The sequence below is a fragment of the Schistocerca serialis genome, chromosome 2, assembly GCF_023864345.2.
Source record: "Schistocerca serialis cubense isolate TAMUIC-IGC-003099 chromosome 2, iqSchSeri2.2, whole genome shotgun sequence".
Classification (NCBI taxonomy): domain Eukaryota; kingdom Metazoa; phylum Arthropoda; class Insecta; order Orthoptera; family Acrididae; genus Schistocerca; species Schistocerca serialis.
The window spans coordinates 545,224,146-545,251,739 of NC_064639.1; the positions used below are offsets into that span (position 1 = coordinate 545,224,146).

The 27,594-nt window shown below is 42.2% G+C and overlaps 1 protein-coding gene across 3 annotated transcripts in view; it reads right to left on the reverse strand.

The window, feature by feature from the left end:
- Window positions 1-27,594, reverse strand: part of LOC126457520 (peroxisome biogenesis factor 1) — a 385,437-nt gene that overhangs the window by 166,988 nt on the left and 190,855 nt on the right. For all 3 annotated transcript variants that reach the window (XM_050093859.1, XM_050093858.1, XM_050093860.1), the window contains one exon: window positions 24,654-24,718. In XM_050093859.1, the coding sequence (XP_049949816.1) occupies window positions 24,654-24,718 (65 nt within the window). The remainder of the gene's footprint in view (window positions 1-24,653; window positions 24,719-27,594) is intronic.

The window sequence follows — 27,594 nt, forward strand, 5'->3', positions numbered from 1 at the left end:
CTGAATGGATTCTGAAAACATTGGTCATACAAAACCCAACTTGTGCTTTTCTCACATGAGTGTACTGAAAGCCAAGAATTAAGGTTAAGTTCATGTGGTACATCTTGACTTCTGAAACATATTTAACTCAGAATCACACCAATACTCATTAATGAAAGTATGGTCTTATGGAGATAGCAAATAAAATTTTTGACTGGATTAGAGATTCCTGGTATGGAGGTTGCAACATGTTATCCTGGATGGGAAGTCATCAACAGAGGTACAAGTAACTTGAGGTGTGTCCTAGGAAAGTGTGTAGGGACACTTGCTGTTAATGTTGTATATTCATAGCCTGGTGAACAATGTTAACAGAAAACTCTAACTTTTTGCAATTGGTGTGGTTGTCTATGAAATACTGTCTAAAAACAGTTGCACAAATATTCAGTCAGAACTTGATAATATTTCAGAAAGGTGCAGAGTATGGTAGACTGCTCTAAGCATTCAGATAAGTAAAATTGTGCACTTCACAAAATGGAAAAAAGACATAGTATTCAATACTACAACATTGAGGAGTCACAATTGGAAATAGTTAACTCACAGAACTAGCTGGGAGTGACAATTTGTAGGGATATGAAATGGAATGAACATATAGGCACTGTTGTAGATAAAACAGATGGCAAACTTCATTTCACCGGTACAATATGAAGAAAATGCAATCAGTTTACAAAGGGATTTCTTATTAAAAATATGTGACACATTCTACTACATTGTTCAGGTGTCTTGAACCCCATACCAATCAGGCATGACAGGGACACTGGATGTATACAGTACGAATGGTCACAGGTTTGTTTGACCTGTGGCAGAGCATCATGGAGATGCTGAAAAACCTGAACTGGCACACACTTGAATAAGGAAGTCAACTATCCTGTTGAAGCCTAGCTAAAATGTTTTATGGACCAGTATTAAATAAGTAATGAACATTACAGCTCCCTACTTATTGCTCCCACAGAGGCCCTGAGGGCAAGATTAGACTAATTACAAGATTAGACTAATAATAATTAGAGGCATTTAAGCAGATATTCTTCACATGCTCCATACATAAATGGAATGCTAAGAAACCCTAACATATGGTATAATGAGAACAAACCTTTGCCAAGCTAATTACAAGATTAGACTAATAATAGTTAGAGGCATTTAAGCAGATATTCTTCACCTGCTCCATACATGAATGGAATGCTAAGAAACCCTAACATATGGTATAATGAGAACAAGCCTTTTGCCAAGCTCTTCATATTACAGTTACTGATGTTAATGTGCATATATGCACTATTTACACATACAGCCATACAATCAAGAACCTGCACTTATATTACAAAAATCAGGAGGGACTTGGATGCATAACACTTTATATGCATAAGAGGCAATCAAAAGGTTCCCATTCAGAGGTCATATGATCCAGAACCGGTATGCCAGTCAAGCAAAATCACTGTCAGCACTGAGGCAATCATTTCATCACCACACCAAGTTGAACATACCCATTTGGTAAACACCATGTCCTGCTGTGTGAAGAAGTCCATATCTGCCTGCTACACATCCTTGTCCAACAGGAATCATCACCCTTAAAGGCCTTTTTTAAGAGGCTGTAGATGTGATAATCACATGGGGAGAAATGAGGACTAAAGGGAGTGTGCTCACATGTCTCCCATTTCAGTTGATCCATAACAGACAAGGCTGGCCTCCCAAATTGACCAGCATCTTGTGTCAAATTGCAACCAGCATGGAACTTGGTGCACCATTCCACACCGATCGTCTTCGACAGAGATGCTGTCCCATACACATTCATCATACTGCAGTAGATGTCTACCAGTGTTTATCCTTCAGCAGCTAAGAAAATAATAACAACACGTTGGTTCTGATGGTATGCATTTGGTAATAACGTCACTATAGTTTGTTTTCACATTTACCACACACACTTCAGAAAGACATGAATGCCCCTCTAATTCCTTGCCCACATGTCAGTGCTTACGTATTCACATTGGAGTTGTGCTACATTACCTATACACTGCGTCGACACCCTCAAACAAAAACTTTTTAATTGCCCCTTAGAGTACACATGTAGGAAAACAAGTGGTGGAACCCATGTAATAGCATTCAATGTATGTTACAAAAAAGTTATTAAACTGTAATAAAACAAAAAATTAATGATAACAGAAATGGCTGCATTACACATTTATATAGCCAATTTAATTACACTGTTCAAAATGCAATGGCTTTGTAGTAGCTATAGAGTAATGTCAAGCTTCAAAAACTAAGAATTTCATAATTTAAAACCCTGACTGTTCTGGGTTGAATGCTCAGACACATGCAGCTATGTTTCCACACGCAGGTGGGGATAAACAGCCTACACTCAGGTAGTCAACACTGTCTATACTGATAAGAGCACTGATTAAAGAAGTGTGACTGCAACAAGACATGTTCCACAGAAAAATCCAATCTAAGTAAATAGCACCGCTCAGGAGACACCGCCTTAACAAAACACTGTCCATGTGATCCAATGAAATGGAGGGCTATACCAGCAGTAGTGTAACTACTGGCAGGGCCTCCTAAGCCGGACAGGTCTCCATAGAGGATCCAAATGAATAATGTCTCACAACGTCTTGTCTAGTGTCCTATCCTGTCCTATCCTATCCTATACTCCCCCTTCCTTTCCTTTTCATCTCTGTGATTGTGTGGCAGCAGGCACAGTCCCCTAATGTGGACAGCAGAAGATCCTTGGAAACCAGGACAACATTGATGTACATAGGCCTTACTGCGAATGGATGGATAGCATTCTGTAGTCACGGTGAAGACAAGCTAAGGGGTAAGGCCCTGAAATAAAACCTTGGCAGGTGTCCAGACCATGAGGTGGCAGCCCCACCAGGACACTCAGGGGCTGTGGGCTGATAACCTGCACCACCAAAAACCACATATCACAGAAACTAAAAGAAGAGACAGCCAGATGGATCTTAAGGATATGACCTTTGGCCTGAAAAGGAAAACCCGTATTGGTTTTTGGAATGTAAGGACATTGAGAGAGGCAGGAAGGCTAAGACAGGCTGAAAAAGAGATGGAGAACTACCGACTAGATATATTGGGACTAAGTGAAATAAGGTGGCCAGAATTTGGGGAATTCCAAACACAAAATGGTGGAGTGCTGCTGTATGCGCGTCAGACAGGTGAGGGCGTGATGCATAGGAATGGTGTAGAGCTCTTACTGTGTAAAAGCAGCAAGAAGAGATTACTGGAATGGAAACCAGTCTCAGAATGGATAATAACTGCACACTTTAAAACAAATGTGTGATATGTCACTGTAATTCAATGCTATGCACCTACTGAAATATCTAAAGAAGAATTAAAAGATGCAATTTATACAGAGCTTAACGGAGTCCTTAGACAAACAAATTCTAGGGACATAAAAATTGTAATGGGTGACTTGACTGCAAAAGTTTTTTCAGGAAATGAAGGGCTTGAACATATCACGGGTGTGCGTGGCACGGGGATCAGAAATGTACATGTTGAACTGTCGATAAATACGTGCTCTGAACACTACCTAGTCATTGAAGGCACATTGTTTCCACATCGTAACGGACATAAGATAATGTGGGTTTCTCCAGACCACGCTACCAAAAATCAAATAGACCACATAGTCATAAACCGCAAGTTTCAACACTCTCTGTTAGATGTCAGAGGAGCAGACATTGGAAGTGACCAACACCTAGTTTTGGCGGAATTCAGACTCAAGATAGTGGTAAATAGAACCGAGCTCAATCACAGGAGAAAGAAAATAGATGTGGCAAGGTTAAAAGATCATCAGATCAAAGAAACATTTGCCCTTGAACTACAAGGTGTACAACTTTGCTTCCACCATTTGCCGATAGGTGGCGACAACGGTAAATAGCGGTTGAAAGAAACAGATCGTAGATGTCAGGCAGTTAGCTTGGACCTCGGTCAACATAACCTCATTCAAACTTTAGTCGGTTTGTGTCTGCATCATAAAGTTGTTTTCAATTGAAAATGTCAGTTGATGAGCCTAATTCCCGTCATTTGCAGGAGGTGTTACTGTTTTGTTTCAATATGAAGAAAACAGTGCCTGGGTCTCATCAAATGCTTTCAAATATGTATGGTAAGGATGCTATTAGTGAAAGAACATGTCATGAGTGGTTTCAATGTTTCAAGAATGGTGATTTTAACATCTTAGACCAGCATAGTAGTGAAAGAGAGAATGTTTCCGAAGATGCAGAACTGGAGACATTGCTGAGTCAAGACTTGCATCAAAATCAAGAAGAATTGGCATGATTAGTGGGAGTGAAACAGCAAGCCATTTCAAAATGTCTCAAGGCCATGGGCATGATTCAGAAAGAAGGAACTTAGGTCCTGTGTGATCTGAAACCAAAAGACGTTGAACGGTGTTTGTGTGTTTGTGAACAGTTGCTTCAGAGGCAAAAACGGAAGGGATTTCTGCATCGTATTGTGAACAGGGATGAAAAATGGGTTTATTAAGATAACCCTAAATGCAAATGGTGGGTGCCAGGTTGATATTCATTGGGAGAGTCCTTAGAAAATGTAGTCCATCAACAAAGGAGGTAGCTTACAAAACACTCGTTCGACCTATACTTGAGTATTGCTCATCAGTGTGGGATCTGTACCAGGTTGGGTTGACAGTGGAGATAGAGAAGATCCAAAGAAGAGTGGAACATTTTGTCACAGGGTTATTTCGTAAGTGTGATAGCATTATGGAGATGTTTAGCAAACTCAAGTGGCAGACTCTGCAAAAGAGGTGCTCTGCATCGTGGTGCAGTTTGCTGTCCAGGTTTCGAGAGGGTGTGTTTCTGGATGAGGTATCGAATATATTGCTCCCCCTACTTATACCTCCCAAGGAGATCACGAATGTAAAATTAGAGAGATTCGAGCACACATGGAGGCTTTCCAGCAGTCATTCTTCTCGCGAACCAAACGTGACCAGAACAGGAAAGGGAGGTAATGACAGTGGCACATAAAGTGCACTCCACCACACACCGTTGGGTGGCTTGCGGAGTATAAATGTAGATGTAGATAAAAAATTCATGGGGATACCCTGACCGTGCGTCCACGTTGATGGCAATACTGAATATTCACGGCTCCAAGATCATGCTCTGTATTTGCTGGGACCAGCTCAGCAAAGTGTCCTCTGAGGTGTTAAAACCAAGTGAAACAATCACAGGTGCTTATTATCAAATGTAATTAATGCATCTGAGCCCTCTCCGGGAGACACCACCTTGACTAAGTACTGTCCTCGCGGGTGGAGAGGCTTGCATATCCGCGGGAAACTGAGGGCTAAGTCGAAGGTAGAGGACCTACTGCCGGAAAGGCCACAGCCGATTGATCAGACTAAGAGTGCCCCAAAATGTCCTATCTTCCCTATCCACTCCCAGTTCTACCCAACCCAAGGTACGATGTGATTCGTGCTGAGGGGTGCTTGGCACATGGGAAGATGTGTCGCAAACGGAGCCTCAGGGATACCGGGCGACCTCCCTGAGTAATTAGCCTTACATCGCGTGGGGAATTTGTGGTGTGGCCCTTCTAGATCCCCAAATCTCATGGGACCAATATGGGCATGACTATAGAAAATAAAGAAAAAGAAACTGAGGGGCAAATTGAGACCTCAGATACCCTAACAGACAGAACCAATGGAAGGCATTTCCACTACTGAATCAGGGTCTAGACCTGAGCCAGAAGTGGGAACCGTAACTGAGAAGCTAGACCAGATTAAGATCAAAGGTGTGTCTGGTGTCCAGAGGAGGAAGCTACTCAGGGAACAGAGGAAAAAGGAAGGTAAAGAATGGCTTCCTAAAAACAAGTGGAGGGAAGTAAAGGGACTAGAACCTAAGACTCCCAGGAAAAACTGTCTGAGGTTGACGGGGACACGCAGACCCCCACAACATCAAAGACTGGTAGTAAGAGGATAAGGGGGGAATCAAAGACTCCCTCCTCCCTGGATAAGCAAGTCCAGAAAAAACCGAGGCAAGAAATATGGAAACAGACCTATAGTACTGCAGCTCGGTTTTTAGGATGGCAGTTATCCAGGAAGGTTATCCACTCGTGGCCATTACCTTGCAGCAGGAGGAACTAGTACAGATGGCCCTCTCTGAAAAGATTTGGGGGGGGGACACGACACTGGCCTCGGTCCCAACTTCAGGAGGGTCTATCTACATCGTGGTGTACTCACTTTTGTCTGTGAGGGGGTGCACACAGTAGAATGGCTCAAGGACAAGGTGCTCACGATATCCCCGTGGGAAGATGTGAATCTGATGGTCAAGACGGCAGCGGAGCTTCTTAAGTCCACAAAGATATCATTATGGGTACCTAAGATCCTTAAGGAAGTCTCTCCCAAGACTCTGTTTGGGAAAATAGGGGCCCAGAACCCAAAAGTCCCGACAGAAGACTGGAGAGTGATTAACCAGAAGGTAGCTCCAGAAGGACAAACCCTGGTGGTGGAGGTTGGTGAGAAGTCCCAGAAGGTGATGCAGGAGCAGGACCTGAAACAGTTTTTAGGGTTCTCGCAGGTCACCGTCAGGGTTCTCAAAGATCTCAAAGATGGTAGAAAGATGGAGCCTGGAGGTGCCGCAGATTAATCTACAGTAGAGTAAAGGAGCCTCTGCTGCCCTGAGCCACTTTCTGGGGAGACAGGAAGTGGACGTGTCCCTGATACAATAACCCTATTTATACAAAGATGGTGTACCGAGCCTCGGAGGCACTGGAGGTAAGCTGATCTATGCTAGGAATTTAAGAAACTCCAGAACATGCATCTATGTTTAGAAATGGCATTTCTTTCGTGCCAATGGTGGATTTCTGCTCTAGGTACTTAGTGACCATCAAAATGCAGCAATGTGAGAAAGGTATCATGAGGGAAATTATTTTGGCGTCAGCATATCTTCCCCCTCTCTTGGAGGTGAGGAGACATAGAGACTTGCCATCGGCAAGGTGATCAACTGCTGGTGGCATGTGACGCCAGTGCCCACAACCTAGTGTGGGGCAGCAATGACACCAACAGTAGAGGTGAGTACCTTCTTGAATTTCTCTTAGCCAACAACTTAGAGGTCCTGAATAGGGGCAATGAACATACATTCAGGAATAGCAGAAGGGAAGAAGTAATTGACATAACATTTGGTTCCATGACGATGGGCATCTATGTCAAACAATGGCATGTGGTGTTGGAGCCATCCTCACCAGACCATATATACATTAAATTCAAGGTTGAAATGGGAATCAGACAGACCATGACCTATAGGAATCCCAGGGAAACAGACTGGGAGACATATAGGAGGCACCTTGACTTAGGTTTATCAGAAATTAAAACCTCGATAAGGAAGCCAGTAGAATTTGAGGAAGTAGCAGAGGCTGTTACCTCTGCCATAGTGACCTCATATCAAGACAACTGCACAATCACCAGGAAGTGCATAATTAGGAGTGTTCCTTGGTGGAATAACAATCTGGAATCACAAAGAAAACAGGTACGGAGACTCTTTAATATTGTGAGATGTAAAGGACAATGGGCTAAATATTGTGAGACCCTTGTCAATTACAATCTTGCAATAAGACAAGCAAAGGAGGCGTCCTGGAAGGCATTCTGTGAGGAAGTGGTGGGCACGGCTGCAAAAGCCAGACTTCACAAGATTCTCACTAGAGTACCAACCAATCCAGGAGGTACGTTGAGGAAGGAGGATGGGGAATACACAAAGACAGCACATGAGACACTGGAATTGCTCCTCAAAACTCACTTTCCTCAATATGCTCTGCCGGACAACACACACCAGTATGTGACCTCAGAGAGACAATGGTTCTCAGGCACTCGAAGAGAGGACTGGGAATTGGCCAAGGAGTGTGTGAAATTCAACAAAATCCACGGGGCAGTGGGAACATTCCAACCGTTAAAGTCACCTGGCCCAGATGGAATTTTCCCAGCTCTCCTGCAACAGGCAGGAGGAAAGTTTATAAGAGTCCTATGCAGGCTGTTCAGGGTTAGCCTAGCAGTAGGAATCATTCCCAATGCTTGGAGGGCAGCATAGGTTGTCTTCATCCCAAAGCCAGGGAGAATTAATCATACCAAGGCCAAGGATATGAGACCAATCAGTCTGTCCTCCTCCATTCTCAAAACATTGGAAAAACTGGTTAATGTATATGTTGGGGAGAGGAGGCTAAGTAGGGTCCCTCTACACCTGAACCAACACGCATACCAACCAGGTGAATCATGTGAGACAGCTCTCCACCAACTCGTCGGGAAGGTGAAAAAAGCACTTCACTCACAAGAAATAGCCCTCTGCATCTTCATGGATATCGAGGGGGCCTTCAGTAACACGACCTTTGATTTCATGGTAAGGGAGCAGATGTGCATGACCTGGGGACCACTACATGTAGGTGGACCAGGGCCATGCTTTGTGGAAGGAAGACAGAGGCTACCATGATGAATGAAAAGATGGTAATTAAGACCACTAGAGGCTGCCCACAAGGAGGAGTTTTGTCTCCTCTATTGAGGAATCTAGTGGTGAACAAACTCATTGAGGAACTAAATTCCAGACAATGCTTCTGTCAAGGATACGCAGATGACCTTGTCATAGTAATACTTGGCAAATTCACTGACACAGTCAAGAATATGGCACAAGGAGGGTTGGACATTGTGCAGAAATGGTGCATTAAACAGGATCTGAGAGTTAATCCCAAGAAGACTGTTGTGGTGCCATTTACGAAGAGACATATTTAGCATGCAAGTTGGAATCTAAAGCTCTTCGATGAAACTCTACCTGTGAAGGGGATAGTGAAATATCTACGGGTAACCTTGGATGAGAAGCTAACTTGGACCCCTCATATTAAGAGCATCTGCTCCAAGGCAAAAAGTACTTTAGCGAGTACTAGGAGGGCTTGTGGCAAAAACTGGAGCCGAAGCCCCAGGGGTATGCACTGGATATACACCACAGTGGTTAGACCTAGGATTTCCTATGGTGCCATAGTGTGGTGGGAAAAGGTAGACCAGCGGGTTGTTGCTAAGGAGCTTTCTAAGGAGCAGAGATTGGCCTGCTTAGCCATAACGGGCGGAATTAGCAGCACACCAACCACTGGAATGGAAGCCATGCTGGATATGTCTCCACTTCAGCTTTGGGTTAAGATGGAGGCAGCAGCTGGGGCACACAGACTTAAAACTGGCCAAAACTGGGTCTCATTCGGATATCCAGAATCACACACTAACATAGTGAGTGAGGTAAATATAGGTATTGCTGGGGAAATGGCTTCCGACTATATAATAACTCCCAACTGCTTCAACAAGCCTTACAACAAAATAATTGGAAGTAGGGAGCAGTGGGAGAAAACAGTTCGATGCTGTATGGGGGACATCATTTGGTTCACCGATGGGTCGAAAACAGACCAAGGCATTGGGGCAGGGTTGTACGGGGTTCAGCCAAGACTGGAGAGCATCATCTCTCTAGGGAAACTGGCCTCTGCATTCCAAGCTGAAATTACTGCAATGAAGGCATGTGTGGAGGAGAATATGCATAGGTGCTACAATGAGCATAGCATCTACATCTAGCCAGGCAGCCCTGAAATCGTTGGCAGCTCCTGCAACAAGATCTAAGATTGTTGCAGATTGCCACAGGGCTGTGGTGGAGCTAGGGGGAAGCAATAGGGTGAACCTAGTGTGGGTCCCTGGCCACTCAGGGATCGGTGGCAACAAACAAGCTGACAGATTGGCCAGGATGGGGACAACAGCTCCATTTATTGGACCGGAACCTGAACTGACACTCACCAAGGCTATGATCAAATTAGAACTACGGAACTGGTTTAGGAAACAGCACGTAGGATATTGGACCAAGGTCCATAATCAAAAACATGGTAAGGTAATGATGCCCAAGTCATGTTTTAAAAGAAGCTCTGTAATCTTGGGATTGAACAGGAACTCGTGACTGGACTGATGACTGGCCATAGGAATTTCAAAAAACACCTGCACACAATGGGTATAACGGAAGAGGATCCTAAATGTAGGATCTGTGATGAGGGTGAAGAAACTGCATCACACCTAATCTTCCAATGCATGGCATTGGAGAGTAAAAGATACAGAATCTTCGGGACAACTAGACCTCAAGAAATTGTGTCTAACAAAAAACTGGTAGAGGGACTCCTTGCACTATTTAAGGCCACTGGTTGGCTTTACTAGATATACAGGGAGCGATACCGCAAAATAAACCTAGTTTTGGTATGGGCAGTGGCAGGTCAGACCTAAGCTGTTTTAGATCCCCTGTTAAAATCAATCAATCAATGCGTTTGAGCAGAACATTAAAAGAAAAACCGCCACAACACAATGAGAGGCATGATAAAGTGATTTTGCAGCACGACAAAGTTCAACCCCACATTGCAAATGAGGTCAAAACATACTTGGAAATGTTAAAATGAGAAGTCCTACCCCACCCGCCGTATTCTCCAGACATTGCTCCCTCTGACTATCACCTGTTTATATCAATGGCCTGGCTGACCAACACTTCCAATCTCATGAAGTCACAAATTGAACTGATTCGTGGACTGCTTCAAAAGATGAACAATATTTTCAATGCGGGATTCATATACTGCCTGAAAGATGGGAGAAAGTAGTGGCCTGAGATGTAAAATACATTGAATGATACATGTGTAACCAATTTGTTTCATTAAAGCCTCAAATGTTGTGGAAAAAACAGCGGATGCAGAGTTGTACACCTTGTACAAAACAGATTCCAGGTCCTCTCTGAAGCAAACTTTATGGAAGAGGGAAATGAAACATGTTGGCAAAAAATCAAAGATAGTTATTTAGATGTGGGAGATAAAATCTTAGGAGTTAAGGCATATCAAAGGAAAGAATGGATCTCCAATGCTACATGGAATGAAATCAGCCACATGAAAGAACTAAAACTTAAATTAAATCTTTGTAGAACAAGAGCGCAGAAGAGTGAAGCGCAGAAAGAATACATGGAGGCGAACAAAAAAGTGAAAATATGGCTATGTCGAGATAAAAGGAAATGGATAGGTGAGCAAGCAAAGTTAGCAGAAGAGGCAGCAAGACAAGGAAATATGAAAGAGCTCTACAATATAAACAAATGGTTGTCAATGAAGAACTTCAGACAAGAGGGACCAGTTAAGAATAAGGATGGAGTGATGCTTACAGTTCAACATGCACTGTTACAGAGATGGGAAGAGCACTTCAAGGAACTGTTAAATTGTGAAAACAACCAAGGGGAACAGGTAAGAAATGTTCCAGAGGAAGTCGAAGGACATCAAGATATAAATCTGCAATGCCCCACAATGGACAGGGGGATTGCTTTGAAAACCCTAATACAAAGGCTCCAGGCCAAGACAACACAGCACCAGAGCTCTTAAAAGCTGATATTGAAAGGACTGTTAAAATACTCCATCCATTGCTGAAGCATATTTGGCTTGAAGAGAAATCTCCAAAGGAGTGGAAAAATGGTTTGGTGGTAAAGCTCCCAAAAAAGGGAAATCTGTCAGACTGTAACAACTGGTGTGGTATTGCATTGTTGTCAGTGCCCAGTAAGGTCCTCACCAGAATTATTTTAAACAGATTAAAGAGTCTCTTGATAAGCGACTGTGTAAAGAACAGGCCGGTTTTAGGGCACAATGCAGTTGTGTTGATCTTACTAACACACTAAGGATTATTTTAGAGCAAAGCAAAGAATTCCAAGCAACCATGTGCCTGGCATTCATTGATTTTCAAAAGGCCTTCTATTCTGTGAAACATAAACTGCTCTGGCAGGTGTTGCAGAAGTACGGCATACCACAGAAGATCTTAAACATCATAAAAGATCTATATGATGGCTACAAATGTTGCATACTCCACAAGGGAAATATGACAGAGCCCATGAAAGTAACAACTGGAGTCTGGCAGCGTTGCATTTTATCACCAACACTTTTTCTACTTGTTCTAGACTCAGTTATGAGAAGAGTTTACAGCAGGCAGGAGATGAGGAATCCAGTGGGGAATCCATGAATGTCTGGAGGATTTGGATTTTGCAGATGACATAATTTTATTAGCTCAAAGGCTGACTGATATGCAAGCTAAATTAAACTTGCTGAAAGAAGAAACGGAGACTGCTGGCCTCAAGATAAATACAGGCAAAACAAAGGAACTGAGAGTAAATTCAGGGAACATGGAGGTGCCACTGTTAATAGGGGAGCAGCGGGTGGAGACCGTCAACTCATTCCTCCATCTGGGTAGTATAGAGATGGAAGATGGTGGAGCTGGAGATTACATGAAAAACCACATTTAAAAGGTGCCTTCATACAATTGTATCCAATATGGAAAAATAGAAATATCAGGTACAAAACAAAAATCCATATTTTAATACAAATGTGAAAGCTGTCCTTCTGTATGCCAGTGAAAGCTGAAAAATGGATAAAAAGATAACATCCCAGTAACAAAACTTCATAAATAGATGTCTCTGACATATCATGAAAATCTGGTGGCCAGAAAAAATATGTAATGAGGAGCTCTGGTGAATAACAAACCAGATACCTATAGAAGACCAGATACGAGAGAGAAAGTGGGGTTGGTTGGGGCACACATTGAGAAAACCAGATGGAGCCATTGAGAAAAAAGCATTGGAATGGAATCCCCAGGGAACAAGGAAGGGAGGACGACCTAGGGGCACATGGAAGAGGACAGTGGAAGGGGAAGTAAAAATAATTGGCAAGGCCTGGGCAGAATTGAGACAAATGGCCAAAGACAGAGACAGATGGCGAGTTCTCCTGGATGCCCTATGCCCACACAGGGGCCCGTGGTCTAGGCGTAGCGTCTTTGATTCATAATCAAAACATCTTTGGACCTGGGTTCGATCCCCGCCACTGCCTAAATTTTGATAAATAATCAGCATTGGCGGCCGAAGATTTCCGGCATAAGAAGTCAGCCTCATTCTGCCAATGGCTTTGTCAAAGAGGGCGGAGGGGTGGATAGAGGTTCAGGGCACTCTCTTGTCCTAGGGGTGGGAAATTGCCCCTAAAGGCGGAAGAATCAGCAATGATCAACGACATGAGGATGCAGAAGGCAATGGAAACCATTGCATTAAAGACACGTAACGTGTATCCACAGGACATGTGGCCTGTAATTGAAGAAGTATCATGATGATCTCTCCATTGGCAAAAGATTCCGGAATAGTCCCCCATCTGGATCTCCGGGAGGGGACTGCCAAGGGGGAGGTTACCATGAGAAAAAGATTGAATAATCAATGAAAGGATAACGTTCTATGAGTCGGGGCGTGGAATGTCAGAAGCTTGAACGTTGTAGGGAAACTAGAAAATCTGAAAAGGGAAATGCAAAGGCTCAATCTAGATATAGTAGGGGTCAGTGAAGTGAAGTGGAAGGAAGACAAGGATTTCTGGTCAGATGAGTATCAGGTAATGTCAACAGCAGCAGAAAATGGTATAACAGGTGTAGGATTTGTTATGAATAGGAAGGTAGGGCAGAGGGTGTGTTACTGTGAACAGTTCAGTGACCAGGTTGTTCTAATCAGAATCGACAGCAGACCAACACCGACAACAATAGTTCAGGTATACATGCCGACGTCACAAGCTGAAGATGAACAGATAGAGAAAGTGTATGAGGATATTGAAAGGGTAATGCAGTATGTAAAGGGGGACAAAAATCTAATAGTCATGGGCGACTGGAATGCAGTTGTAGGGGAAGGAGTAGAAGAAAAGGTTACAGGAGAATATGGGCTTGGGACAAGGAATGAAAGAGGGGAAAAACTAATTGAGTTCTGTAACAGGTTTCAGCTAGTAATAGCGAATACCCTGTTCAAGAATCACAAGAGGAGGAGGTATACTGTGAAAAGGCCGGGAGATACGGGAAGATTTCAATTAGATTACATCATGGTCAGACAGAGATTCCGAAATGAGATACTGGATTGTAAGGCGTACCCAGGAGCAGATTAGACTCAGATCACAATATAGTAGTGATGAAGAGTAGGCTGAAGTTCAAGACATTAGTCAGGAAGAATCATTACGCAAAGAAGTGGGATACAGAAGTAATAAGGAATGACGAGATACGTTTGAAGTTCTCTAACGCTATAGATACAGCAATAAGGAATAGCGCAGTAGGCAGTACAGTTGAAGAGGAATGGACATCTCTAAAAAGGGCCATCACAGAAGTTGGGAAGGAAAACATAGGTACAAAGAAGGTAGCTGCGAAGAAACCATGCAAAAACTCTAGACCTGGTGTATTTCTGCCTCAGATTTATTTCTTGGAGTACTTCATTCTCCACGTGTGACAAATTACTGATTGCTATGCAACTTACCATACCACACTGCATGAAGGAACATGCAGAATGCTGCAATTATTATTCTTGTTGTTATTATTATTATTATTGGTGAATTCTCCCAAGAAATGGAAGATGTTAAGCAAATAACTCGAACAATTTTTCTTGTTCTGACAACAGGCTTTCATTCTTTCAGGAAAGGCTTGTTTATGCTCATCCAGCCACATTGATTTGTACTGTTTTTCTTTTGGTTGCTCTGATAAAACTTCCCATTTGTCTCTTTTGTGTCTCAAGCCGTCTCTTTCTAGAATGTTGGCTGGTCTTATGTTGCAGTATTTAGGTCCTTTCAAATTTCATCTAGCCAAGGTGTGGAGTTCTTAAGTGAGATTACAGAATCTATTAATCTATTATTCTCTTTGTCAATCGATTTTCTAGTAGTTAGCTGAGTTGACCAAAGAATTTCATTTGCCTTTCTCCAATACCAGTTTCAATATTTGAAAGCTTTTGTGTTGTTTTAATGGATTGTAGGCTATAACTGTCTTGGGTATGTCTTCCTTCTAGAATTTTCCAGATGATCTTTCTCTCTTCTTTTTTGATGTCTTCAAGTTGTTGTTTTCTGTTAAGGGTTAGTGTTTCACTCGCTTAGAGGATTGCTGGTTTTATGACAGTATTGTAGTGTCAAATTTTTGCCCCTCTTGACACTGATTTTTTATTGTAGACGTTTTGTGTTAACCCTAACTCAATTTTAATTTTTTGGAGGAGATGTTGCTGTGAACTTTCAGTTCAATGAATTCTCCAAGGAATTTAAAGTCTGGGACTCTGTTAATTTTACCATGTTTTGTTTTCAAGCTTGCAGTTTCTGTTTTTGAATAAAAGAATTAAGTTTTCTCAAATGAAATTTGTAAACCTTCTTTTCCTGCACATTCTTTGAGTATTTCCAGCTGTTTGACTGCAGTCTGCCTATCCACTGTTAGTATCGCTAGGTCGTCTGTAAATGCAAGATATAGTAAGTAGAAGTTGTTTTTGCAAATGCCCATTTGGATTTGCTCCCAAAACCCACATTTCTTGAGTTCTTTCTCTCATTCTTGCATAACTTTATCCAGAACTACATTGAACAAAACAGGAGAGAGTCCAGCACCTTGTCCCACACCTGTTGGAATGTTGACGGGTTCTGAGATCTCCCCAATAAATTTTACTTTAGATTTCATGCCAATTAGTGTTTGTTTTATGATTTCTCATGTCTTGGGATCCAAAGCCCCCCCCCCCCCCCCCCCCCTCTACTACAATTTGGAACAGTGACGGCCTGTGTATTGAATCATATGCTTTTTTGAAATCTACAAATGGGAATACTACAGGGTTTTTCTCTGAGAGCTCACATTTTGAGTATGGTTTTGAGGTTGAAAAATTGCTCCAGAAATGATCTGTTTGGTCTGAGTCCTGCTTGATATTCCGCTACTTTGGGTTCTAATCATTGTTGTGTTCTATTCAAGGTAAAAGCTGATAGAATTTTGTAGGTGACTGGTAATAGAGAGATACCCCTATAGTTGTTTACACCTGATTTATTACCTTTTTCATGTAATGGATGAATCAGAGGAATCTTCCAGTCATCAAGGACATTTTCATTTTGCCAAATGTTTTGGATAATTTGAGTAATTTTTCTGAGTGAATTCGGGCCTAAATTTTTCAAGAGTTCTGCTACAATTCTGTTCTCCCCTGATGTTTTATTGCTTTTAAGTGTCTTGATGTACGGATAAATTTCTTCTTGTGTTGGTGGTGACAAGTTCTGTGGCGAAATTTCTGGCTGCATTTTCGAGAATCTCTCTTTGGGTTCTGGACAATTTAAAAACTGAAAAATATGTGACTAGTATTGGGCAAGTTTCTTTATTTGTCAGGGCCAATTTACTACATTGTTTTCGAAAGCAAACATTTTGTGGTGAGTACTCCTTGATCTGGTTTGTGAAGCTGTTACAGAAATAATGTGTATTGTAGTTTTTGAAGTTTTCTTTGATTGACTGTAGTTGCTCACTAACATATTTTCGTTTAATTTGTCTCAAAATCTTAGAAGTCTGTTTGTGCCTTTCAAAAAATTTACTCTGTGTTTCTTCTGATTTATTTCAATTGTAAGTTTGAAATGCCTTTCTTCTTTCTTCCCTCCCAGGGCACACCACCTTATCGCAGGCACCTTCGGTGCCAGGTGGGAGGTTTGGGTGCTCCAATGAAGCCGAGAGCTGTGCAAGCGGTAGCATAGTTACTGGCAGAGTCACCCAAGCCGGACTGGTGTCGACAGAGGAGAAGATGAAGTGTGTCCCGCAACATAGGGCAGGGGAGGCTCTATAGGCGTAGGGAAGCCAACCCTCCCTGGGGAGTGAACCCTAAAAAAACCCAGGTTCTCCAAGATGGGGGTTGGGCGTGAGGCTAACAACCTCACCCCAGAAAAAAGAGCTTGTTACAGAACCAAAGTACAAAGAAAGCCAGATGGATGTAACGGATAATCAGCCTTGGCAACAGAAATGGCACACGAATTGGTACTTAGCGACATGGAACGTGAGAACACCGAACAAGCCTGGAGGACTACAGAACCTGAAAAAGGAAATGAAGAAATATAATGTGACAATAGTGGCAGTACAAGAAGTGAAATGGAAAGGAAGCAGAATATTAGCATCTGGGACACACACACACTGTTTTACAGCTGTGGAAGCAGAAGATATGGAGGCATTGGTTTTCTGGCTGATAATGCTCAAAAGTCTGCCACATTGAACTTTAAGCCTGTTACTGAAAGAATCTGTGTATTATGAATGAAAACCCTTTTCTCCAATATATCCTTCATATCTACACATGCACCAGATATATATACATGCTTCAGATATACACTCCTGGAAATCGAAATAAGAACACCGTGAATTCATTATCCCAGGAAGGGGAAACTTTATTGACACATTCCTGGGGTCAGATACATCACATGATCACACTGACAGAACCACAGGCACATAGACACAGGCAACAGACCATGCACAATGTCAGCACTAGTACAGTGTATATCCACCTTTGCAGCAATGCAGGCTGCTATTCTCCCATGGAGACGATCGTAGAGATGCTGGATGTAGTCCTGTGGAACGGCTTGCCATGCCATTTCCACCTGGCGCCTCAGTTGGACCAGCGTTCGTGCTGGACGTGCAGACCGCGTGAGACGACGCTTCATCCAGTCCCAAACATGCTCAATGGGGGACAGATCCGGAGATCTTGCTGGCCAGGGTAGTTGACGTACACCTTCTAGAGCACGTTGGGTGGCACGGGATACATGCGGACGTGCATTGTCCTGTTGGAACAGCAAGTTCCCTTGCCGGTCTAGGAATGGTAGAACGATGGGTTCGATGACGGTTTGGATGTACCGTGCACTATTCAGTGTCCCCTCGACGATCACCAGTGGTGTACGGCCAGTGTAGGAGATTGCTCCCCACACCATGATGCCGGGTGTTGGCCCTGTGTGCCTCGGTCGTATGCAGTCCTGATTGTGGCGCTCACCTGCACGGCGCCAAACACGCATACGACCATCATTGGCACCAAGGCAGAAGCGACTCTCATCGCTGAAGACGACACGTCTCCATTCGTCCCTCCATTCACGCCTGTCGCGACACCACTGGAGGCGGGCTGCACGATGTTGGGGCGTGAGCGGAAGACGGCCTAAAGGTGTGCGGGACCGTAGCCCAGCTTCATGGAGACGGTTGCGAATGGTCCTCGCCGATACCCCAGGAGCAACAGTGTCCCTAATTTGCTGGGAAGTGGCGGTGCGGTCCCCTACGGCACTGCGTAGGATCCTACGGTCTTGGCGGGCATCCGTGCGTCGCTGCGGTCCGGTCCCAGGTCGACGGGCACGTGCACCTTCCGCCGACCACTGGCGACAACATCGATGTACTGTGGAGACCTCACGCCCCACGTGTTGAGCAATTCGGCGGTACGTCCACCCGGCCTCCCGCATGCCCACTATACGCCCTCGCTCAAAGTCCGTCAACTGCACATACGGTTCACGTCCACGCTGTCGCGGCATGCTACCAGTGTTAAAGACTGCGATGGAGCTCCGTATGCCACGGCAAACTGGCTGACACTGACGGCGGCGGTGCACAAATGCTGCGCAGCTAGCGCCATTCGACGGCCAACACCGCGGTTCCTGGTGTGTCCGCTGTGCCGTGCGTGTGATCATTGCTTGTACAGCCCTCTCGCAGTGTCCGGAGCAAGTATGGTGGGTCTGACGCACCGGTGTCAATGTGTTCTTTTTTCCATTTCCAGGAGTGTATTAGAGGTGGATAGCTGTTGTGGTGCAGATGGAGATAATGATCATTATTTGGTAAGAATCAAATACAGACAGGGAATAGCCAATAAAGCTATCATGCCAAGGTTTGATGATACCAAGTTAAAAACTGATGAAATTACAGCACAACAGTATAAAACTATCTTGACAAATAGACTTAATGAAGAGAAAGAGTGGGCAGGAGAGGATATTGAAGAAAGATGGGAAACAATTAAAGGAATATTACATAAGGCAGCTGAAACAGTACTGGGCAGAAAGAAGCTATTGAGAACCCAGAGGTGGTTTGATGAAGGCTGTAGAAGGAAGACAGAAGAAAGCAATGAGGCAAGAAAAAGAATACTGCAGAGGAGAACTATAGGTACTGTAGAAGAATACCAGGAGAAGAGAAAGGTAGCAGATAAGGAATGTAGGAGAGAAAAAAGAGATAATTTGAAAAATGGTGGAGGAAAAAAGCACATTTTAGACAGATGGCTAGCGTATTTTAGTTAATTACTGAATGCAGAATCGAAAAATGAAGGTGGGATAGGTGCCAGTATGGCAGAAAAGGTGGAGCAGGAAGTAAACGGAGATGAAGAGCACCAGGAATCAGTAGCAGAACCCACACTAGAAGAAGTTAAAGTTATATCAAGACTCTTAAAAACAATAAAGCTCTGGGAGAAGACAATATTACAGCAGAAATGATAAAATATGGTGGAGAAAAACTAGTAAGGGTTTAGCTTGAGATTATAATGGAAATATGGCAGAAAGAAAATATGCTGAAACAGTGGGGTACAGCAATTCTCTGGCCTATACATAAGAAACATGACAAAGCTGACTGCAGGAATTATAGAGGAACTGCACTACTCTGTATAGTATATAAAGTATTAGGAAAAATCACGGCTGGGCAGTTAAGAACATACGTAGAAGAGTATCTAGGAAACTACCAGTGTGGTTTCAGAACTAATAAACACATCAAAAAAAGTTTCTGAGAGCTCCAGAACCTGTTCAGAAAATTGGAATAGAAATCAGCATAAACATCATTTCCACCCTTTTTATTGCTCATGAAAAACAACACATTGGATGTTGTACCACCATACAGCGAGACCATCAGAGGTGGTGGTCCAGATTGCTGTACGCACCGGTACCTCTAATACCCAGCAGCATGCCCTCTTACATTGATGCATGCTTGTATTTATCATGGCATACTATCCACAAGTTCATCAAGGTACTGTTAGTCCAGATTGTCCCACTACTCAACAGCGATTCGGCATAGATTCCTCAGAGTGGTTGGTAGGTCACATTGTCGATAAGCAGCCCTTTCCAAGGTGTCCCAGGCATGTTCGATAGGGTTCGTGCCTGAAGAACATGCTGGCAACTCTAGTCGAGCGATGTTGTTATCTTGAAGGAAGTCATTCACAAGATGTGCATGATGGGCGCACAAATTGTCATCCACGAAGATGAATGCCTCACCAATATGCTGCCCATATAGCTGCACTATCGATCAGAGGATGGCATCCATGTATCGTACAGCCAATACGATGCCTTCCATGACCACCAGCAGCACACTTCAGCCCCACATAATGCCACCCCAAAACAGCAAGGAACATCCACCTTGCTGCACTCGCTGAACAGTGTGTCTAAGGCGTTTAGCCTGACTGGGTTTCCTCCAAACACGTCTCCGACAATTGTCTGGTAGAAGGCATATGTGACACTTGTCGGTGAAGAGAGCGTGATGCCAAACCTGAGCGGTCCATTCCACTTGTTGTTGGACTCATCTGTACTGTGCTGCATAGTTTTGTGGTTGCAAAGATGGACCTCACCATGGACGTCGGAAATGAAGTAGCGCATCGTGCAGACTATTGCGCACAGTTTGAGTTGTAACACAACGTCCTGTGGCTGCACGGAAAGTATTATTCAACATGGTGGTGCTGCTGTCAGGGCTCCTCCAAGCCATAATCCGTACATAGTGGTCATCCACTGCAGTAGTAGCCCTTGGGCAGCCTGAGCAAGGCATGTCATGGGCACTTCTTATCTCTCTGTATCTCCTCCAGGTCTGAACAACATTGCTTTGCTTCACTCAAACATGCCTGGACACCTACCTTGTTGAGAACCCTTCCTGGCACAAAATAACAATGCAGACACGACAGAACTGCGGTATTGACCATCTAGGCATGGCTGAACTACAGACAACACAAGCCGTGTACCTCCTTCCTGGTGGAATGACTGGAACTGATTGGCTGTCGGATCACCTCCGTCTAATAGGTGCTGCTCACACATGGTTGTTGATATCTTTGGGCGGGTTTAGTGACATCTCTGAACAGTCAAAGGGACTGTGTCTGTGACACAATATAAACAGTCAACGTCTATCTTCAGGAGTTCTGGGAACCAGGGTGACACAAAACTTTTTTTGATGTGTGTAGATCCACTAAAGACCAGATTTTCACTATCAGACAGATCTTTGAAAAATATTACAAGTTCAACATTGATGTCCACCAGCTGTTCACTGACTTCAAACAAGCTTATTGATAGTATCAAAAGCGATCAACTTTGGAAGGCAATGCAAGAGGCAGGAGTCCCTAAGAAACTGATAAGATTGGTTCAAATGACTTTGAGAAGAACAGTATGCAAAGGTCGACGGCACTTTATCAAAGGCATTTGAAGTTATCCAAGGCCTTGGAGAGTGTAATGTGAAATACACAAAGCAACAACCCTGGGTGAACACTGTGTAATAGAGTTACCCAGGAGCTTGCATATGCAGATGATATTGATTTGTTAACCAGGAGGAAACAGCACCTGGAAGAAAAGTTTGAGAAAGTAGAAAGATATGGTGCAGAGATGGGGCTGACCATTGATCAGTCATAGACCAAGTATACGTTAATATCTAGGAAAAGATATAGTGAAGGAGAAAGAAGCATGACTTTGAACAGAAAAGAATGTGAATGCTGTGAGAGCTTTACATATCTTGGGTCACTGGTAACTGAGAATAATGATATGAGAGAAGCAATACATGCAAGGATTGCAGCTGGTAACAGAAGCTACTTTGCACTGGTTCAAGTGTTTAAAGCAAGGAGCCTTAGTAGGAATCTGAAGCTGATGGTGTATCGTAAAGTAGTTAGACCTGTGGTGATGTATGGTTCAGAGACCTGGACTACGACACAAAACGATGAGGAGTTGTTACTGAGATGGGAAAGAAAGATACTTAGGAAAATGTATGGACTAGTGAAGGATAGGGATTTTCAGAGAATCAGAAATAATAAGGGTATCAGAGAGTTGTATAACAAACCAGATATCATGACTGAAATAAAGAGTAATGGATTACGTTGGTTGGGACACGTAGAAAGAATGGTGGATAACAGCACAGTCAAGAAAGTTTTCAAAGGAAAACCAGGTGGATGTTGTATAAGAGGCAGACCAAGGATCACACAACGTGGAAGAGGACTTGACAAGGATGGGAGTGAGAAGACGGAGAGTCAAGGCAGCGAGCAGAGAAGAGTGGGCAGAGGTTCCCCACAAAGGCTGTTGTGCCAAGGAGTAGTAGGAGTAGGAGTAGGAGTAGGAGTACTACTACTAAACTAGTAGTAGTAGTAGTTTCTTCTTTCTTCTTGTGCCTTCTAGCATTCTTGATTCCACAAGGGTGTTTTGGTTTTTTGTGAAGAAAGTTCGGATCTCTTGCAGTTTTGATGATTTTAATTTGAAATTTCTCCCAATCTTCTGTGTGTTGTTCTTCCCATTTTTCAGTGATTTTGGAGTCTCTGATTTTGTGTAGAACAAATTTTGGGATCAGTGGTGTTCTTCTTTTGAATTTCCTCTTGGGTGTGAATTTATTTTTTATTCTGGTTAAATAATATTCAAATTGATATTTGCACCTCTGCACACTTGCACATCATGAATTTCTTTTCTGTTTCTGCAATTATTATTATTATTATTATTATTATTATTATTATTAAGTTTGTTTTCCAATAAACAAGAATGGTTCTTACTAGTGAAGCGAGAATGACAAGCCATAATTCTGGATGCCATAATTACTACTACTTCACTAAAAAGCTCAAGACATTTATAACTTGATCATTATGTGGAAGCATTTTGGAAATAAGTGTTGCCAGACATCAAATGTACTAATCATTATAATTTTATTCACACAAGGTACAAACATGGTAAAATATGGCCACTGTCCAGCCAGACTGTGTCAACCTGATAGATGAACTGCAGATACTCACTGGCCTCCATGATGTGTGGGGCAAAGTTGCGATAACTTGATTTATTTAGTTACCTCAATTTGTTAATAACCAGCTCTAAAATTTAAAATGGCTTATATTGTTGAAATATCAGACAAAATACAAGTACCATTTTAAAACAAAATAAAAAACAAAAACAATACTGCAACAAGTTTATTTTTACATGGAAGCCTGCACTTAAATCTACTTCTCAACATAATTTCCACCTATATTAAAGCACTTATTGTATCTTTCTACCAGCTTCTGAAATCCGTTCTCATAGAAAAATGCCAGCCACTTTTTCACTAGTCTTGATTTGATGTCATCATCTTCCTCATAGTGTTAACTGACAAGGTGCTTCTTTGAGCACAAAATAGGTGCTAGGTCTGGGCTATCTGGAGCATGATTAAATTGTCCCCAGTTGTATGATGTGATGAGATCTTAAGTGCAATGTGCCACAAGGGGATAGACATTTTCATGCAGGAAAATGATGTCTCTACTAAGTATGCCATACCTTTTGTTTTGGATTGCATATAATAGTTTCTTTCAGTTCTCACAGTAACTATCTGTACTGAGGGAGCTACCTTGAAGCAAAAATCGGCAAGCAAAATACCATCCCTGTCTCGGGACATAGTAAACATGATTTTTATGGCTGAAATTGTTTGCCAGTACTTCACTTTCTTAGCATATGTTGAATGTCTCCATTCCAAGAACTGGTCATTTGATTATGTGTAACATGAGCAACCCATGTTTCAATATCAGTGATAATTTAGCTTAAAAACTTATTTCCTTCAATATAGTATCTCCGGAGGAAAGTCACTGCACTTGCTAAATAATTAGTTTTGCATAACTCAAATCAGCATTTTTGTAATCTAACATGAAAACTACTTCTGATACTGTAAGCATTCTGTCATCATTCCATATGGAACACTTCTTCAAATGTGAGGGAAGGTACAAGATGATGATGAAATCATGCGTTGCCTACGTTCTAAATTTTTTTTTTTTTTTTTCCCCCATCTTCTGCATCAGATCGTCAATAATGACTTTAAATGCTATAAACCATTTTCCAAGCATTCCAGCATTCATAGTGCTTTTTCCATAGACTTTACTAAATATTCTGATGAATTTTGGCACCCTTTACATCTCTTGAATTCAACAAATGAATATCAATGGCATCAATGGCATTTTCACTCTACTGAGCTACTTTGAATGTATACAAACCAATGTTCATGTGAGCAAAAGCTACTGTACGGCATTTGTGGTAGTCAACAGTTGAAAGCATTTTGCGAGCATGCAGAGTATGGTGACCGAAAACACCGATGACCCTATTTCAAAATGGTACTTACTTCAAAACCTTATCTCTTTGGAGCTCAATGTATAATTTATGTAGAATTGTATGATTTCAAATTGCCTGATATAAGCTAACATCTACTTTCATTCCACATATGTAGCTAATACTAACATATCCATTAATTCAATTCTGTATTATGCTCTACTAAGTGAAAATTATGTTAAGAGACGTAAGTTTATGCCAGAATGGATCAAAAACAGCTAGCCAATTATAATAATCATACAATTCAAATTGTGTTTAAAACCAAGCACTATATTGAAATTGAAAAACAACAATAACGAGCGTGTTCACTTTAGGTCATTGCTAAGCTCAATTAGACATTATTTTTAATATAAAATCGATTAAGTAGCTTTGTTCATTTCTGTAAATGTCTTCTGATGTAAGTACATTGAAACTTTTGATTGAAATCAGGTATATTTCAATATCTGATAGTTTATGTATTTTGAAGTAAAGAGACAAATAAATTATCAATTACAGGCAACTTATCTGAAAAAAGTAAATAAAAGCTTCAATAAATTTACCTTATAAAAAGATTCCTTACAGCTTCTTCACTGGCTCCTATGTATTTTGAAAGCAGTTCAGGTCCCTACAACAATAAAACATTGACAGCATGGTAAATGAAAACCAACATTGACTACAATCAACAGTACTGCCTGACAAAAAAGTGAGGAGGAAGCCAAATGAAGCTTCATGAGTTCAGTTGGTATGTAGTGTTATTTGAGTGATTACAAAATTGAGTCAAATTTACCAAGAACTTGGTAGTATGAGTCCATTTATCAGTATGACATTGCAGTCACTCTGCTCTGGATTCATACACCAATTCAGTTGGAAAAGATATCACAAGGCTGTTGTATACTTGCCTGAGGCAAGCTGGCCCAGAACTGCTGTAAGTGATTCTTGATATTCTGGATATTGGCACTGGAGTGGAGCTGACATCTGAGCTGGCCCATCACATGTTCTATTGGGGACAGATCTGGGGATCTTGTTGGCCATGGGAAAATCTCAACATTACACAGATAGTTCTTAGCCACATGTACAATGTGTGGATGAATGTTGCTCTGTTGAAAAATGGCACCATGATGCTGTTTCATGAGAGATATCACTTGAGGGTGTAGAAAGCCTGTGAGACACTGTTGTACCATCAGAGTTCCCTCAATCACTTGTTAGTGACCTGAAGCTATACCAACTCGCTCCCCACAGCATGACACCAGAAGTAACATTGCTGTGTCCCACCAAAGCATTGGAAGACTGGGATCTCTCCTCACCATACTGTCTCACAATGGTCATCCGAGGTACTGTGGATCATGATTAATCACTGAACACAATGTGATGCCATCAGCAGTGTATGCTCCCTGGTAATGCACCACTCCAAATGTAGCATTTTGTGCTGTGGTATAGATGGCAGGGTATGAAGGAGACTGTAATTCCGAAGTCTGCCTGTTGTTAGTACCAGGCCTGGTAACAACACTAAACTTGAACAAAACTATTGCGCTCTGGTGGCTATTCAACCTGTCGCAAAGAATTCCAACTCTAATCATTTACACCCTAATGGTGTGTTCATGTATGAAGTTACACTGCTTCGTGGTGCTTGAGGTTGCTTCATGGTGCAGGATGACAAAGTATGTTGTATGATAGTGTTAGTACTGACAGTAAAAAGTAAAACCATAATAACTGAGATAGAATAGATGGCATTACTTGTTGTTGTGGTCTTCAGTCCAAAGACTGGTCTGATGCACCTCTCCATGCTACCCTATCCTATTGAAGCCTCTTCATCTCCAAGTAACTACTGCGGCCTACATCCATTTGAATCTGCTCACTGTTCTCCAGCTACAATTTCAGCCCCCCTCCCCCCCCCCCCCCTCTCCACACACACACACACACACACACACACACACACACACACACACACACATATTTTATTCCAATACTAAACGGATGACCCCTTAATGTCTCAGAAACTGTCCTATCAACCAATCCCTTTTTTTAGTCAAGTTTGGTTACAAATTTCTTTTCTTCCAATGCTATTCAGTACCTCCTCATTAGTTATGCAATTTACCCATCTAGTCTTCAGCATTCTTCTGTAGCACCACAAAAGTTTCTTTCAATTTTTGTCTGAACTGATTACCATTAACATTTCATTTCCATACATAGCTACACTTCAGACAAATCCCTTCAGAAAAGACTTCTTAACAAATCTACATTTGATGTTGATATATAACGGTTTTTACTGCCACTGCCAGTGTACATTTTATATCTTCTCTACTTTGGCCATCATCAGTTATTTTGCTACCCAAATAATACAATTTGTCTACTACTTCACTTGCCTCATTTTCTAGTCGAATTCCCTCAGCATCACCTGATTTACTTCAACTACATTCCATTACCCTTGTGTGGTATCGATAGCTAAGACGCCTCAGCGAGGGCCAAGTTGTTAAGTTGGGATGATGACACCGACACTGACGACTGTGCTCTCTAGACGATGCTGGAGAGCTCTACAAGCATCGCTCCAGATTCTCCCGATTTCATCGAGTGCAGACAGCCAGGAAACATCGCTTCAGCTTAGTTTGCTATTGAGACTTTGCATCAGTTATGATGAGGCCACAACGCTGCACCTACATGTCATTATCTAATGTTATGTAATATGTTTGCATATGTTTGTACACTAGTAAAGGTGCTTTAACTGTATTTGCAGTACCAACTTGTATTACCTTTTCCTGCTCCTACCCACGTGCTGCCTTCCAGGTGGGACACAAAACCTTGTTTTACTTTTTTTGGTGTTCATCTTACATCCTCCTTTCAAGAAACTGTCAGTTCCATTCAGCTACTCTTCAATGTCCTTTGTTGTCTCTGACAATTACAGTGTCACTGGGAAACATAAAGGTTTTTATTTCTTCTTCCTGAACTTTAATCCCTACTTGCAAATTTTTCTTTGGTTTCCTTCACTACTCACTCAATGTACAGGTTGAATAACATCAGGACAGACTGCCAACTTGTCTTACTTCCGTCTCAACCATTGCTGCCCTTTCATGCTCCTCAACTCTTATAATTTGTGACATTAGTATTGGAAGTAAAATCTAATGCCTGACCTTTCAAAGCCCAGCAAGTTTCTCCAAACTTTGGAGATGAAAGCATAAACTAAGATGCCACTCTACTTAAAAATTTGTAGGCAGATTCCAACAAGGGTTATACACTGGCTCGTAGTAAATGCGTCATTTTTTGTATAATTAGAGCTCCACGTACCCTGATGAGTTTGATGGATTTTATTTTACAATGGGCCTATTTTGGCTGAACTGATGTTGTCTGATGGTCATGTCTTCCATTTGAGATCTGTGGTTATGTTATATTACTGTAGTAGCAATAGTACGTGACAGTAGTAATAATAGTTAGTTATCACTTTATAATCAACTATCATTACTACAGTAATACCAACAGAATGTATCTAACAAGCAAACAGACAGGAAT